At 47.0% G+C, this 13,009-nt stretch overlaps 1 protein-coding gene across 6 annotated transcripts in view; it reads right to left on the reverse strand.

The window, feature by feature from the left end:
- Positions 1-11,848, reverse strand: part of MSI2 (musashi RNA binding protein 2) — a 383,429-nt gene extending 371,581 nt beyond the window's left edge. For 3 of the 6 annotated variants that reach the window (XM_069482356.1, XM_069482355.1, XM_069482359.1), the window contains exons 1-5: positions 10,765-10,826; positions 10,431-10,471; positions 10,020-10,101; positions 9,226-9,310; positions 5,395-5,436 (exon numbers count right to left, since the gene is read on the reverse strand). In XM_069482356.1, coding sequence (XP_069338457.1) covers positions 5,395-5,436; positions 9,226-9,310; positions 10,020-10,101; positions 10,431-10,471; positions 10,765-10,826 — 312 coding nt within the window. Of the gene's footprint in view, positions 1-5,394; positions 5,437-9,225; positions 9,311-10,019; positions 10,102-10,430; positions 10,472-10,764; positions 11,047-11,589 lie in introns of those variants that run through there. The other 3 variants (XM_069482357.1, XM_069482360.1, XM_069482358.1) reach the window with 2 other exon arrangements.
- Between the last annotated feature and the right edge of the window lie 1,161 nt (positions 11,849-13,009).

Below are 13,009 nucleotides of genomic sequence, written 5' to 3' on the forward strand. Positions count from 1 at the left end.
ACTGTGTGTCTGCCACACTAGAGGGAATGCTCCCTGAGGGCAGGGACTCTGTCTCGCTGTCCACACTATCCCCAGAACCTCACGCAGTGCCGAGCAAAAACAGTCAGCACTCAATAAGTGAATAAACGAATGAGTGAACGCCAAGCACAACACCTAACGGATGTATGTGCTCCGTGAGTTTTTGCTAATTCATTATAGTTGGAAGGGCCGTAACCAAAGGAAAGGTAAAGTACTGTGGAAATTCAGAGAAAGAAGTGTGACTGCTTCCGAGAGGGAGCCAGGGACAGCAAAAGAAGAATTGAGAAAGAAGCTAGACAAAGACCCCGGTGCAGACCTTGAAGGATGGTAGGTCCCAGGCTAGGAAGTTCAGACTGTGCGCAGTGGGCAGCAGGAAGCACCGAGGGTTCCCTGAATCCCTCCAAAAGTGGGTGCAGCACACACAGAAGTAGCTATTAACAAGCATCAGACGCGCTCTTGTTAAATGAACATTCTAGATCAAACGGGAGGGGAGAGACGATGAACTGTTATCTCCCTTGTGTGTTCTCGGGGCTTTCGGCCGAAGAATGTTTGGGTTTAAAAATTCAAAATAGGACATGAAGAATGGATGCCGCCTCAAGGGACACCCAAGATGGTCGGCTGGCTCCTCAGGGACTGCCTTCCTCCTCGCTCCGCAGGCAGGCGGCAGGGGAGGCTCACCTGTCAGCCAAAAACCATCTGACACAGAACACAGGAGCTTCAGCGTCCCGGGAGACTGACCTTAACAATGAAACGGAAGCATGTGAGGAAAGGCAAAATCCAGGGAAAGGACATTTGTAGGACAAGGTGCCCCTCCTCTTTGAGCCGACACCTGCTACTGACTTAGCACGCAGGAGGAAGCAGCGCTCGCCGACAAGAAGCTAAGCCACTAATCCTCCAAGGTCCTCGCTGCTGTGGAAAAGGGCTGCGGCCACACCACCACGTCCTCGCCGGGAACGAGAAAACCCACCGGCAGGTCGGTTAACGGCGGCTGCCGAGATGACAGCTGCAGATCATCCAAGATGGCAAGATGCTAGAATGACCCGACCCACAGCGGCAAGGGAAGGCCAGCTGCCGAAAACTCACCCTTCGCCCTTGAGAAGCTGCCAAGAAAGCACTCCCCCGGAACAGGGGGTGTGCATGTGAACACCCGCGCTGCCACTGCACCCATCTGGACGCGTGCTCAGCAGAGAACCTTCCAGGGCCCTGAAGCCACATCAAAGGACAAGACGGGAAGAAGAAAACCTGGCCTCTAGCTCAATCCTGCCACAACGTAACTGTGTGACCTGCAGCGACCAACATAACTTTACGGGGTGGCAGCCACCTCCCCACCCCCGCTGTGCAGAAGGCAGGCCAGATCCGACTCATTCATTTAATTACTGAGCGCCAACAGCTCCCTGCCGTCAGGGAGCTTGCATTCCAATTAAGATCTTCTTTAGGTCGTTTTGCCATCGTAATTTTTTTTATCCTATGAAAATACAAGTAATTCTATAATGATAAAATCAGCAAATATTTGCTGGGTGCAAATATTCCCAGCAAAGAATTTTGCATTTATCTTCAAAACACCTTCATGTGGTGGGGACTCTATTTTCCCTCTTTTACAGCGGAGGAAACTGAGGCTTGGAGGGACGTAAGTGACTTGCCCATGGCCATCAGCTGTGACCCAAGGCAAGTAGAATCAGGGTGAAGAACCGAGATCTCCCTGGATCGACAGATAAGGGTCTGGCCTCTACAACTTCAGGAAGGAAACGGCAATGGAGAGGAGGGGGAATGTTTTCTCACACACAAGGATAATTAGGACAGATGGTGAGTTACGCCCAGACTCCACGCTCGCTGAAGGATGCTCCTGCTTCCTCCACACACGAAAAAGAAGCCACAAGCTGGAGCAAAAGTCTTGCAGGCAGCCAACCCTCCAGCCCAAAGAGAACAAAGAAAGGGCAGAGAATGATGGATGCCTGTCATCCCTTCTCCAATGGCTCCGAATTAAGTCATCTTTTTAGAAGAGCATGACCACTTTAATTTTTAAAAAGATACGGGGGGAAACTCTTACATATTTTACAAAATGAAATAATCATCCGGAGAAATGGGAAGATCTAGAAGGGACCTCTCTTCTTCTCCTGATCAAAATGTACTTCCCTAATTAACGGACACTAGTCTCCGAAGAGTCGACCCTTGACGAGTTAATAAAGCCCCATTATACTTCAGTTGCGACGTGAACATTTACATCGCAAAGGGGGATAAATGAACTGCAGGACTCAAAACCCTTCCTCCGGTCGCTCATTAAAATTCTGGTCAAAACAGATTTTTATTTATATGAGACATTAAAGAATATTATGACAGTCCTAATATGAAATCTGTTCTTCACTGCCACGGGTTTTCTTGCGTATTAAGTTACAGTTTCTTTCCACCGGTCTTATTTTGACACCTCCACGGAATATTTCTCTGGCGAGTGTTAGCAAGGAGGGACAGCCAGGAAGCAGAGAAATGAATTCTAACTGAAGCGCACGCTGACATATCATTTACAAGCTCTTCACCCAGCCCCCGGGGGAGGGGCGCGGTTCACCCTGGCACCATGACCCTAAGACAGAGACGCAGAAGTTTTATTGAAGGCAGATAAACAATTAATAAATATGGCCTGACTTAAAGTTCTATATTCCTGCCAGCTGGGTTTTGGTCCCCAACACTGACTGCAGTCTGAAACACTGGTGGCCAGGCTCAGATTTTATTGGCGAATCACCATACACAGGGAAGGTCTCCCCACTCTGTCCCAACTCCCAACCACCATACAACCTCGGCAATGACCAGGTGGCCTCACCGGGGTTGAGCAACTCTAGAACCATCTGAAAGGATGGCCCAAGGGTCGGATGGAGAGATACTACCAGATGATGTCAACAATGGGATAATATCACAGAGGGAAGGCCTGGGTGTGTCTTTTGGACCTCCATTTGTGCCTCAGTTTCCTCATCTACAGAATGGAGCTGATACTAGTACACACCTCATAGGGCCGTATGCGCATTAAATAGATTAACACACATAAAACCCCTACCACGGTGCCTGGCACACAAATTCAATTACTCGCTCTTTCACAGGATTGGTGTGAGGGCCTCACAAAAATAACACTAAAAATAGCCAGTAACACTCACGTGGTTATTACCGTGCCCCAGGTCTTTCTTTTTTTAAGCATTTTACCTTTATTAATTTATTTAATCTGCAGAAAAACTCTAGGAGATGGGGAAACTAAGGTTCAGGGAAGTTAAGGGATTTGCCCAAACTCACAGGGCCAGGAGGAAGGGCATCATCAGCATCTGAACCCACCCAGGCTGCCAACCTCGTAAACAATCCTAACAACGATGAGAAAACCAACAACATAAATGGTGGACAATGGTGATGAGTGGTGAGGCCCCTGCCTTGTACTACACTCTTTTACTCTTCTCAAAAGCCCTCTGAGGGAGCTACCATCATCACTCCCATTTTACAGACGAGGAAACTGAGACTGAGAAAAGGGGATCTGCTCAGGGACAACCATCTAATGCCACCGGGATTCAGATGGAGCTGGGATTCAGACGGAGAACGGCGAAGTCCTTTGTAAAGTGAAGTGGGCCATCAAAATAAAGGTGTTATTAAGTCCCTAGAATTCCATGGAAAGATGTCCTCCCCCCACTGGTTTAATGTTAACTCAGATCTAAAAGTCTGTCAATTCACCTATAAACATCCCAGACGTGGGACTGCGCGTTGGGGGACGAAGGCACACTTTGACAAGTGTCAGAAATACTCTGTCATGTTTTCACATCGCATGCATCACTGAAAAACCAAAGGGCAGAGTATATTAAAGCGAAATACTGCTTTCCTAGTTTTACAGTTGGGGGAGGGGGACAACAAAGGGGAGAGGAAAATAGGTCAAACCCATGGTTTGACCAAGTCAGGGATTTTTCCAGTTTCCCTCTAGGGGAATCTGATCTAAGTTCTGAGTGATCCAATGACTAACCTGGAAATTTGAAGATTCACACTTATGGAAGAAACAGTAATTCTTCCAAACCCAGGAAACACTGCTAATTCTCAGAAGCCTTCTGAAATGTGAAGGATCACACATAGTTTGGGAAGCAACTAACATGGTTAAGACAATCCCTATAGTTTGTGCTAAGTACAGAAATAATCTAATCTCTTTAGTTCATTAATTCTTATCCTTTGCTTCATCATTAGGGGAAAAAAATGCCTTAAAATATTTCATTCTATTTACTTAAGGAATTGTGTTTCCGTCTTAAAAAAGAAAGAAAGAAAGAAGGAAGGAAGAAAATAAATCATGTGGCAGGCTCCAGACCTGAAATTCTCAAAATGTCATCCACAACAGCCAACTTTTTCTATATTAATATGCAAAACCATTCCTCCCTTTACATAATTAAAAGGTTCCGCTTCTGGGAGACTATGCTTAAAGAAATAAACTGAATTTGCTAAAGCCACAGCCCTTTCCTTTTCTGACTTACAATCAGAAGCTTCAACTTTTCCCCTGTTCCTAAAAGCATGTCAAATCCACAAGAGGCAGGGAAAAAAAATATTTCTTTCAATGTTATCTAGGAAACAAGAAAGCATAACTAAAAGTGGAAATTTAACGTGTAAGCCATAAGCCCTTCAAATGTAACCTTAGGCTTCGTGCGGCCGTGTGCTTCACAGCCACACCTGGCAAGCTCGGTGAAAACTATGTTAACTACACACTTCTAAAAAAGTGAAGCCCTATCTCGATTCCTTAAGCAAGTCTTGTAGTACCACTCTTACACGGTTACAACATTTTCAGAACTTCTCCACCCAGGCACCAGCACTTGCACAAATAAGCAGCACTGTTGGTTTCAAGTGTACCCTGATTCATCCAACCAACCTGAAATGAAGACATCCACTGCTTCCTTCCTGAGTTAGGGCCTTGTGGATCTATGAAGTTGTTTTTACCCAAGAAAGGGTAAGCTGTTTACTTAAATTCTACTCCTTGCCATAAACTCCAAGTTACAAGGCCTCCAAAGAGCACCCTCCAGAAAAGAATCACAAGGAAATGTTCAACTTTTCCTGATACGATCTCAGCAATGCTTAAAAAATAAACAGAACGCGTGCACAAGTATCGCAATAGACGGAGCCACGTCCTCCCACAAAGGATCAGACGTGTCCCTGCCCTCAGTTGGGTGCTCAGAACCCACCTTGGGATGGCTAACTTGGAGATGCACGGTTATCTCACAGAACTCCTTGCCTGGACTTCTCACCATCACACGCTGATACCCTGAAGGAACGGCGGACACCAGGTTTCAAAAGTTCATTGCCAAAGCTCTGTTTGAGACTTGAAATCCTTGGCAACCATCTCTGAGTGCTACAAATCTTATTGTTGATTCTCCTACTTACCTTGGGTTGCGCTCGACGAGGGAATGCAACTTTGGGGTCAATCTGGGAAAAAAATGGAGAAGCAGGAGTCAATGAAGTACTTTAAGAAGAAGAAAAAATGATTAATCACCTAATTATTAATCACTCATTTCTCAGGCTTATAACACAGCTTTTACTAACTTCTCGAGTAATTCGAAAATTCCTTAAACTTTGATCTTAACTTTAACCACCCCTCTCAAAATGGGACTAATATAGCTAGCCTTTCTGAAATGTTTCCCCATGCATTTCAGCGTGTGATGCTCTTAATAAACCAGATCTCACGTATTCTTATTTAAGCAAGGGCTTTTTCTTCTACAGACGCTGAATATTAAATAGTACCTGCATCTAATTTGTGATGCATGGCTGGGAGAAAAGATGGGAGCATCATTATCATTGGAAAAAAAATCATAACCTGAAAATTAAATGTAAGTATTTTCCAGCAGTAGGTAATTGGATGGTATTTCTTCTCCGTGATGAAAACTAGACAACACAGGAGGGGAAGAGGCTTCCAAAAATTTTAAAAATCAACAACATCCAAAAACTCCCCATAGACATCCAACACAAGGCTCTGCTTGAATTAATTCACTAGTTTTCTTGATAGCAAAGTACCCAGGATTAATCAAAAGGATCATTTGTTTTGTAGTTATACCTCAAAAGATTAAATAATAATAAAAAGAAAAAGAAGCATATCAGCTAAATCTAGCTGGATTTTATGAACACCGAGGGGTAAAAATCTATGAGCAACATAAACCCAAATTAGAAAAGAGACCCCATCATGGGGAGCATTAAAAAAAAAATTACTGAACAAAAGAAGTCAGAATCTATGCAATAATTAGGGGAGTCCCCTACACCAAACTCAATTCAAATGGAAAAACATCCTCCACTCCAAATTAGACACTTGCAGAGCACATGATTCTCAGTCAGGATCTAGCTTTACAACTCAAAACAATTCCCACAGCAGCATTTGAATCTAACGGGCTGATTTGAGATGGAAAAAGTCACTGCACAGATAAAAAGAGGAGAAAGGGAATTTTTTAAAAATTTCCGTTGCTGGTTTTCATTAGATTTCTAAATGTCACAGATCTTTGGGTAAAATTCAACACAGAGGATAACATAAACATTGCTACAAGTTATTTCTTTATAGGCTTTAGCTTTCATATCAAAAATTTTCCTTTTTAAAAAGTAAATGTGAACCTTGTTTTCACTTCTGCCATGGGGGAAAAAAGAGTAATGCATTGGGGAAAAGTATGGCGGTGGGGAGGTTGGAAGCACACCACAGGTGACAGTCCCTTTGCTCCCTGACTTAAGTCACCCAGGACCCCCAGCCAGTAAGACATGCAAGGATTTACCACTTTTATTAAGGTGACTTAAAGACCTAATAAAAGTCTGCATTGTGTTTTCTAACCTTTAAACATCACCTGAGAAATGAGAGATTACTTTTCAAAAACTAAAATAGACAAAAACCTCTGAGCTAGGAAACTACCCTTTCGTAAAGATTAACATTACTGCATCTACAGGTGTGTCCAGCACTGACTAGAGCTTGTCTACAAGAGAAATACAACAGGTGTGGATTTTCCATTCTGTTGACCAAACGTAAGACAGTGGCGTCTTTTCATAAACACTCCCCAAATGTTTTTTTTTTAGCTGACCAGCACACAATTGTAATCAGAAATCACCTTGTTTGGGGGGGGTAACAGGTGAAGGACATGTCAAGGGAGGGGCCAGGAGCTGGAAGGAGTCAGGTGCAATGGAGAAAATGAAGCACTAAAAAAAAAAAAAAAAAATCTAAAATCGCAAAACTAGAAAAGCCAATTCAGAACTCCTGTATTGTGTGAGGTGATATCAGCGAATTAAATCACAATCCGAGTTCTCCCGTGTGCAAAGTTTACACGCTGAGATCTCTAAAGCAAAGGAGAGGTCAAGTTCAGCATGGCAAATCCCAACCTTTTGCACATCCCTGTCAACTATTTTTTAAAAACAAACAAAAAAGAAAACTAACAAAAATTAAAACATTAGTTAGTTAGGTACAGCTCTACTTACTGTATCTACAAGTCCTCTAGGAAAAGACTAGGGTACTATTTTTGATGTGAATGGCCGTTACCTAAACAAAGCTTTTAAGGTAACGGTAAACAAGATCCTCGTTTCCATGTCAATAAACCAACCGCTTCTGCCTCCTGCACTGAACGTTGAAACAAAGTCAAAAGCTAGGTTATACTAAATAATAGCGACCACAACATCTCTACAAACAATCAGGGAGGGAAAACTGCTGCCTTTGCACCTGACACTGAAGGATCCGACCCACCAGCCACCACAGAAACCAAACACTAGCTCTCCCACCCAGGCAGGGAGAGGGGGTGGATAATAAATTCCCAAATTTGCCTTGAAATGATTTGCATCCTTAATTTTACTAGCTTTTTGAAATGTCTAGCCAAAGTCAAGGAGAAAAAATTCTTGAGACATCCCTTATTACCCTACAAATGATTATTCCCCAAATTAAATTATATAAAAGTACAAAAAGGTTGGGCCCCAAGCTCTGACAAGTCCAGTACAATGAATAAAGCCACTAAGAGTGGGTGGAGAGGGGGTCTTTTCTTGGGGAGAGGGGCACGCACCTGATCTCTTTGACCAGAGAAAGAGGGTGAATTTGCAAAATCAATTCAAGTGCATGGAAAGTTGCCAGTTTCCTTTTTTTCTTTTCTTTTCTTCTCTTTCCTTCAATGTTAAAGCCCAAAGGAGCTTGAAAGATCATCCCAGTCCATTTATTTTACAGAAGAGAAAACTGAGACCCAGAGGCAGGGAGCAACTTGGCCAAGTTCAGAACAGGCAGCTGGAACCAGAACCCCATCTCTGGCCTTGTCCCACTACCTAACACAGAGAAGTGAAGTTCCAGGCAACCCGCCCACATCATTTTAAGGCCCCTACTTTAGGCAAATATATAAAAACTGTGGGGAAATTCTGGTAGACATAAAGGGAAGAGAGGAGAGGCAGGAAGCCAGCACAGGAGCTAAATAAAACACTGCAAACCACCCCCCACCTTTAAATTTATTATTATACACAGACAGTTTTTCTTCCTTTCCTTTTCCGACCTGTACCTTGGGTCTTTTCCCCCTTCAACTCTGCGTTTTAAAAACTTCTAATGCTATAAAAGTACCCACACTCAAATGGAAGGATCTGAGAAAAAAAAAAGGAAGAAAAAAAATCGCTTTGAAACCCAAGGCCTTATCAGCCTTAGATTTCACGCCATCTGGAGTCACCCACTGGATGCCTGGCTTGGCTATGCCAGCGTCTCCTTCCCTCCTCAACCCGCATTCCAAATCCCAAGTGCCCCAAGAGGAACCTGTTGCCTGGACCTGTAATTAGCGCCCCCTCCCCTGCATCCCACCCCCGTCCCCATCAGCGGTGAAGCCCCGGCTGTGGCTTCTCAGAGCCCCACAGCCGATTCCCACAGCCACAGTTGGTACGGCGTGCTGGGCTCAGCTGACAAAGAAAAGTTGCTTTTGCTCTCTGGTGGAGTTTCTCTGCACAGTCCCTTGGCCGGCAAGATAGCCTCTCCCGGAGCCGGACCCCCTCCCGGCCTAGCCTAAGCTTGGCAGCATCCGAAGCTGCCCTGGGACGGGCTCTAAAAAGAAAACCCCAAACCCAGCCACCGCGGCAAACTTTTGAGCCAACTCACTAGCTTGGTATATAAAAGTACCCAGCTCTAGCAAAGAAGCAAAAAAAAAAAAAAAAAAAGGCGCTGTCCCTTTAAATAGGGCTGTCAATGCCCAGATCGTTCCTCAAAAGGGCGAACAACAACAACAAAAAGCAACCTACCGTCTTGGAATCTAACTCATGGTGGGGCTGACCTAATACTTTATCTACACTTGCTGGGTCTGCGAACGTGACGAAACCGAAGCCTCTGAAAGGAGACAAAGAGGGAGAAAAACAAACAAGAAAATGTGACACCATTGAAAGCAACAAGGAGTGAGACCTAATGCTGAATGGGGAGCAAAAGTTGCCCCCCAAGCGCCCCCACTCCCTCTCGCCACCCCCCATTCCCCTCCTGCCTACAGCCCTCCACGTAGCGAGGAGAAACATCCAGCTTGGGGGGGAAGTGGAACGGGGGCAGGGCGGGTGGAGGTAACTTGGAAAATGCTGGTGCCTCACTCTTTAGACACCTCAGTTTCCTCTCCTCCCCTTCCCTTTCTTAAGGCTTTGTTTTATTCCGGAGAAAGCCCGGCACTTGGAAGAGATTCGCCCACCAAAGAGAGGTCTTAAGAGTTTGGGGAGCTGGGAGTGTAGGGGAAATATACATTTAAAAAAAAAAAAAAAAAAAACTATGAAAAGTGAATCAAGCTGAAATGTCATTTTAAACAGAGAAAAAGCAGCCACGGGAAAATGACTTAAAGCGGAGAGATGGGTATCTCCGTACCCAGAGTTCAGCCGCAGTTAACAATAACCTCTGGGGTTACGGGGGGCCGGGGATGGGGGGGATAGGGCGCCGTTCGAGATCAGCCATGCGCCTGAGCCCCATTCTAATCCGCTTAGCTACTTCCGAAGACACCTCCAAAAATAAAACTTAAACTTTGTTCTAAAATAAAGACAAAATCCAGAAGGGAATGGTTTACCTGGAGCGTTTCGTAGTGGGATCTCTCATGACCATACATTCTCTAATTTCTCCAAATTTGCTAAAATAGTCTCTAAGGCTATCTGTAGAGAGAGAAAGAGAGAGATGGGGGGGTGGGGGAAGAAGGTGTGGAAAAAAAAAAGCAATGCAAATTTTGATCAAGGACAAAAACCAAAAGTAGTTTTCTGTTGTTATTCTGTTTTGTTTTTGCATTTTTTGCACACGCGGGGGAAATTCGGCAACAGAGGTCGCGTAGAGGGCTCGGAAAGGATTTGCTATTAAAAAAAAAAATAACCTTGCACAGGAGAAGTGGGGAGCCAATGGCGGGGGGGGGCTCCTACACCGGGATAACAAAGAGCAATAAAGAAGCCAAGAAGGGGGGGACCCAGGCGTCCCCCCCTCCCTCCCTTACCTGGTGAGGTCTGCCAGCTCAGTCCACCGATAAACATTTTACTAGAGGGAGAAAACATAACAGAAGTGAGCACCGATGTCAGATCGGCCATTTTGACGTGTAACTTACAAAAGCTAAAAGGAAAGCGGGGAGCGAGCGAGCGAGAGCCGGGAGGTGGGGTGGGGGAGAAGGTGACGGCGAAATGCAATCCAAAGGTGTGTAACTTCCACGGAGGGGGGGGCGCGCGGGAAGGGCGGGGGGGCGCGGGAGATGCCGGGCTCCGCGCACCGCCGTCCCCGCCGCTGCAAGGAGAGCGAGCCCGAGGCGGCGCGGTGGGCAGCGGCTGGAAACTTACCCGGGGTCGTGCTGGGAGTCGTTGGCGCTGCCCGAGGTGCCTTGGCTCCCATTTGCCTCCATATCTGAGCCCCCCCGCCCCCCCACCCCCAAAAAACCGAGCCCCACAGCGATCGGAGCGGAGCGGCGGCCGGCTCCGAGCCCCGAGATCTCCGCTCCCTCCTCCCCCTCCTCCTCCCCCCCGCCCGGGCTCCTCTGAATCTCTCTGCGAGCGGCGGAGCCGGGGCAGCGGCTAGAGCCGTCACACGTGGGCTCGGCTTAGCTCAGCCCCGCTGCCTCGCACACCCCCCGGTCCCCGCCCCCCCGGCCCATCCCCACCTCTCCCCCTCCTCCTCCCCACCCCCATCTCCTCCTCCTCCTCCCCCTCCTCCCCGGCGCACGTGGGGCGGAGTTCTAGAACGTCGTGTAACCAATGCCGGTGACGTCACGCACCCCGGTGCGGCCCCCGCCTGCCCGCGCGCGCACACTCGGCCCCCAGAGGCCGGACCCACGGGGGTGGCGCGCGAGCCCCGCGGCCCGAGGGGGCCCCGCCTCCGGGCTGGCCGGGCGCGGGGCGAGGGGGAGCGCGCCCCGACTTCCCGGGATCACATGGGCTGCCGCGGGGAGGGTGGATCGGGGGAGGGGGAGGCGCGGGGAGCTGTTCGCGGCTCCTCACCCGGACCTGGGAGAAGACGCCCCCCACCCCTTCCAGTTCGGCCTCTCCATTCAAGTTTGCCAGCCCCTGCCGCCAGGATCCGGGGATGGCACCGGCCGCCCGCCCTGCTCTGCGCCCTGTTTCCAGCCACCGCGTAGAAATTTAGGTCAAGGACGTCGGGAGCAAACCCACACCCTGGCGCTCCTCGGGCGGCACCCGAGACCCCCCAGGATCGGGGGGCTTCAGGATGGCGGGGACCCTCCCACACAAACACCAGCCACAAGTTTTATTTTCCTTTCGCGCTGGAAGTTCTCTCTGGCTCTCGCTCTACACCGGCACGTCTTGCGCTGCTCCCCGCCCTTCCCCAGCAGAGGTACGAATCCGTGCCCGGGAAAGGTTATTTTGGAACTTTGAGAAACTGACGCGATTCCAGTGGCGAGAAAGTGCACAAGAAAGGCTTGCCGCGTTAATCATACAGCGTTTTAAAAATGTAATAAAATAGGTTTATAGGGGTCAAGGTCAAACAATTGGGGTTCAAAGCAAATGTTTGTGTATAGTAAGAAAAAGTTTTGGAGCGTCTCTGGGATGGCTGGGAAGGGTGGTTATTTCAGGAAACCCCTCTCTAACATGTTTGTTGTATATGTTGTTATTTCTCAGGCTTTGTATTCCAGTGGAGTAAAATACGTGGCATTGAAATAGCCCCAAGACCTCTCACGATCTGGGGGCGGGGGTGGGGGGTAGGTAGCTGGGGTAGCAGAAAGCTACAGGCTCACCCTTCTCCCCACCCTAGGAGCACTGTGTTGCAGCACAGGTCCCCGCACACAGTAGGTGCTTAATGAATGCTGGTTTCATCCCTCTGTGCCTTGAAAACTCCAGAAAGACGGTGTTTGTAGCTTTCCAAAGACATCGCACGCTTCTCCAGCAGATTCCAGGCTAGCCAGATTGAGGCTGGATTCAATTTATGGAGTATTTAAAACAATACGGATACAATTATCCATATTGTTTTAAATTATTACAATAAACTGAGTTAATATGTCATGAGGGGCAACATAAAGTTGTGGTTCATCAAATACTCAGATTAATGTGAAGCATGAATTGATGACCAATTAACACTTTTCCATTAATTTTCATAGGATTAGGAGACAATGGAATACACTCGCACCAAAACTATACCAAATCCACTGTGGGTCTTGGAAAAATGAAATATTTGGAAAATATCCACACCACCCAAAAAGCCTTGGGGGACCGGACTCTTAATCTCCCTGTCCCCGAAATTGGGATAATTCCTCCTTGACAGGATTGATGAGGTAGGGGTGAGGAATTGAAGTGAACCACTGGTAAAAGTCCCTTTTTCATTGTAAACCTGTATGGGTCGTGTTTATGATCAATCACTACTCAATATGATTTTTAGAAGGTGCTTTACAGGCTTTAAACCACAAACCGGAGCATTTCCCGTCACTCCAAGCTGCTTCCCAAATCATCTGGGGTCTCATGTGTCGAAGAGCCAGTTGTTACAATGATAATTGTTTATCATGATTATTCTCAATAACAAAATGCAGACAAGAGCTAATTAGATTGTGTTGTGGATTTTTACAGTGAAACCACAGGCCAT

The sequence above is a fragment of the Eulemur rufifrons genome, chromosome 9 (assembly GCF_041146395.1).
Source record: "Eulemur rufifrons isolate Redbay chromosome 9, OSU_ERuf_1, whole genome shotgun sequence".
In the NCBI taxonomy this organism is placed as follows: Eukaryota; Metazoa; Chordata; class Mammalia; order Primates; family Lemuridae; genus Eulemur; species Eulemur rufifrons.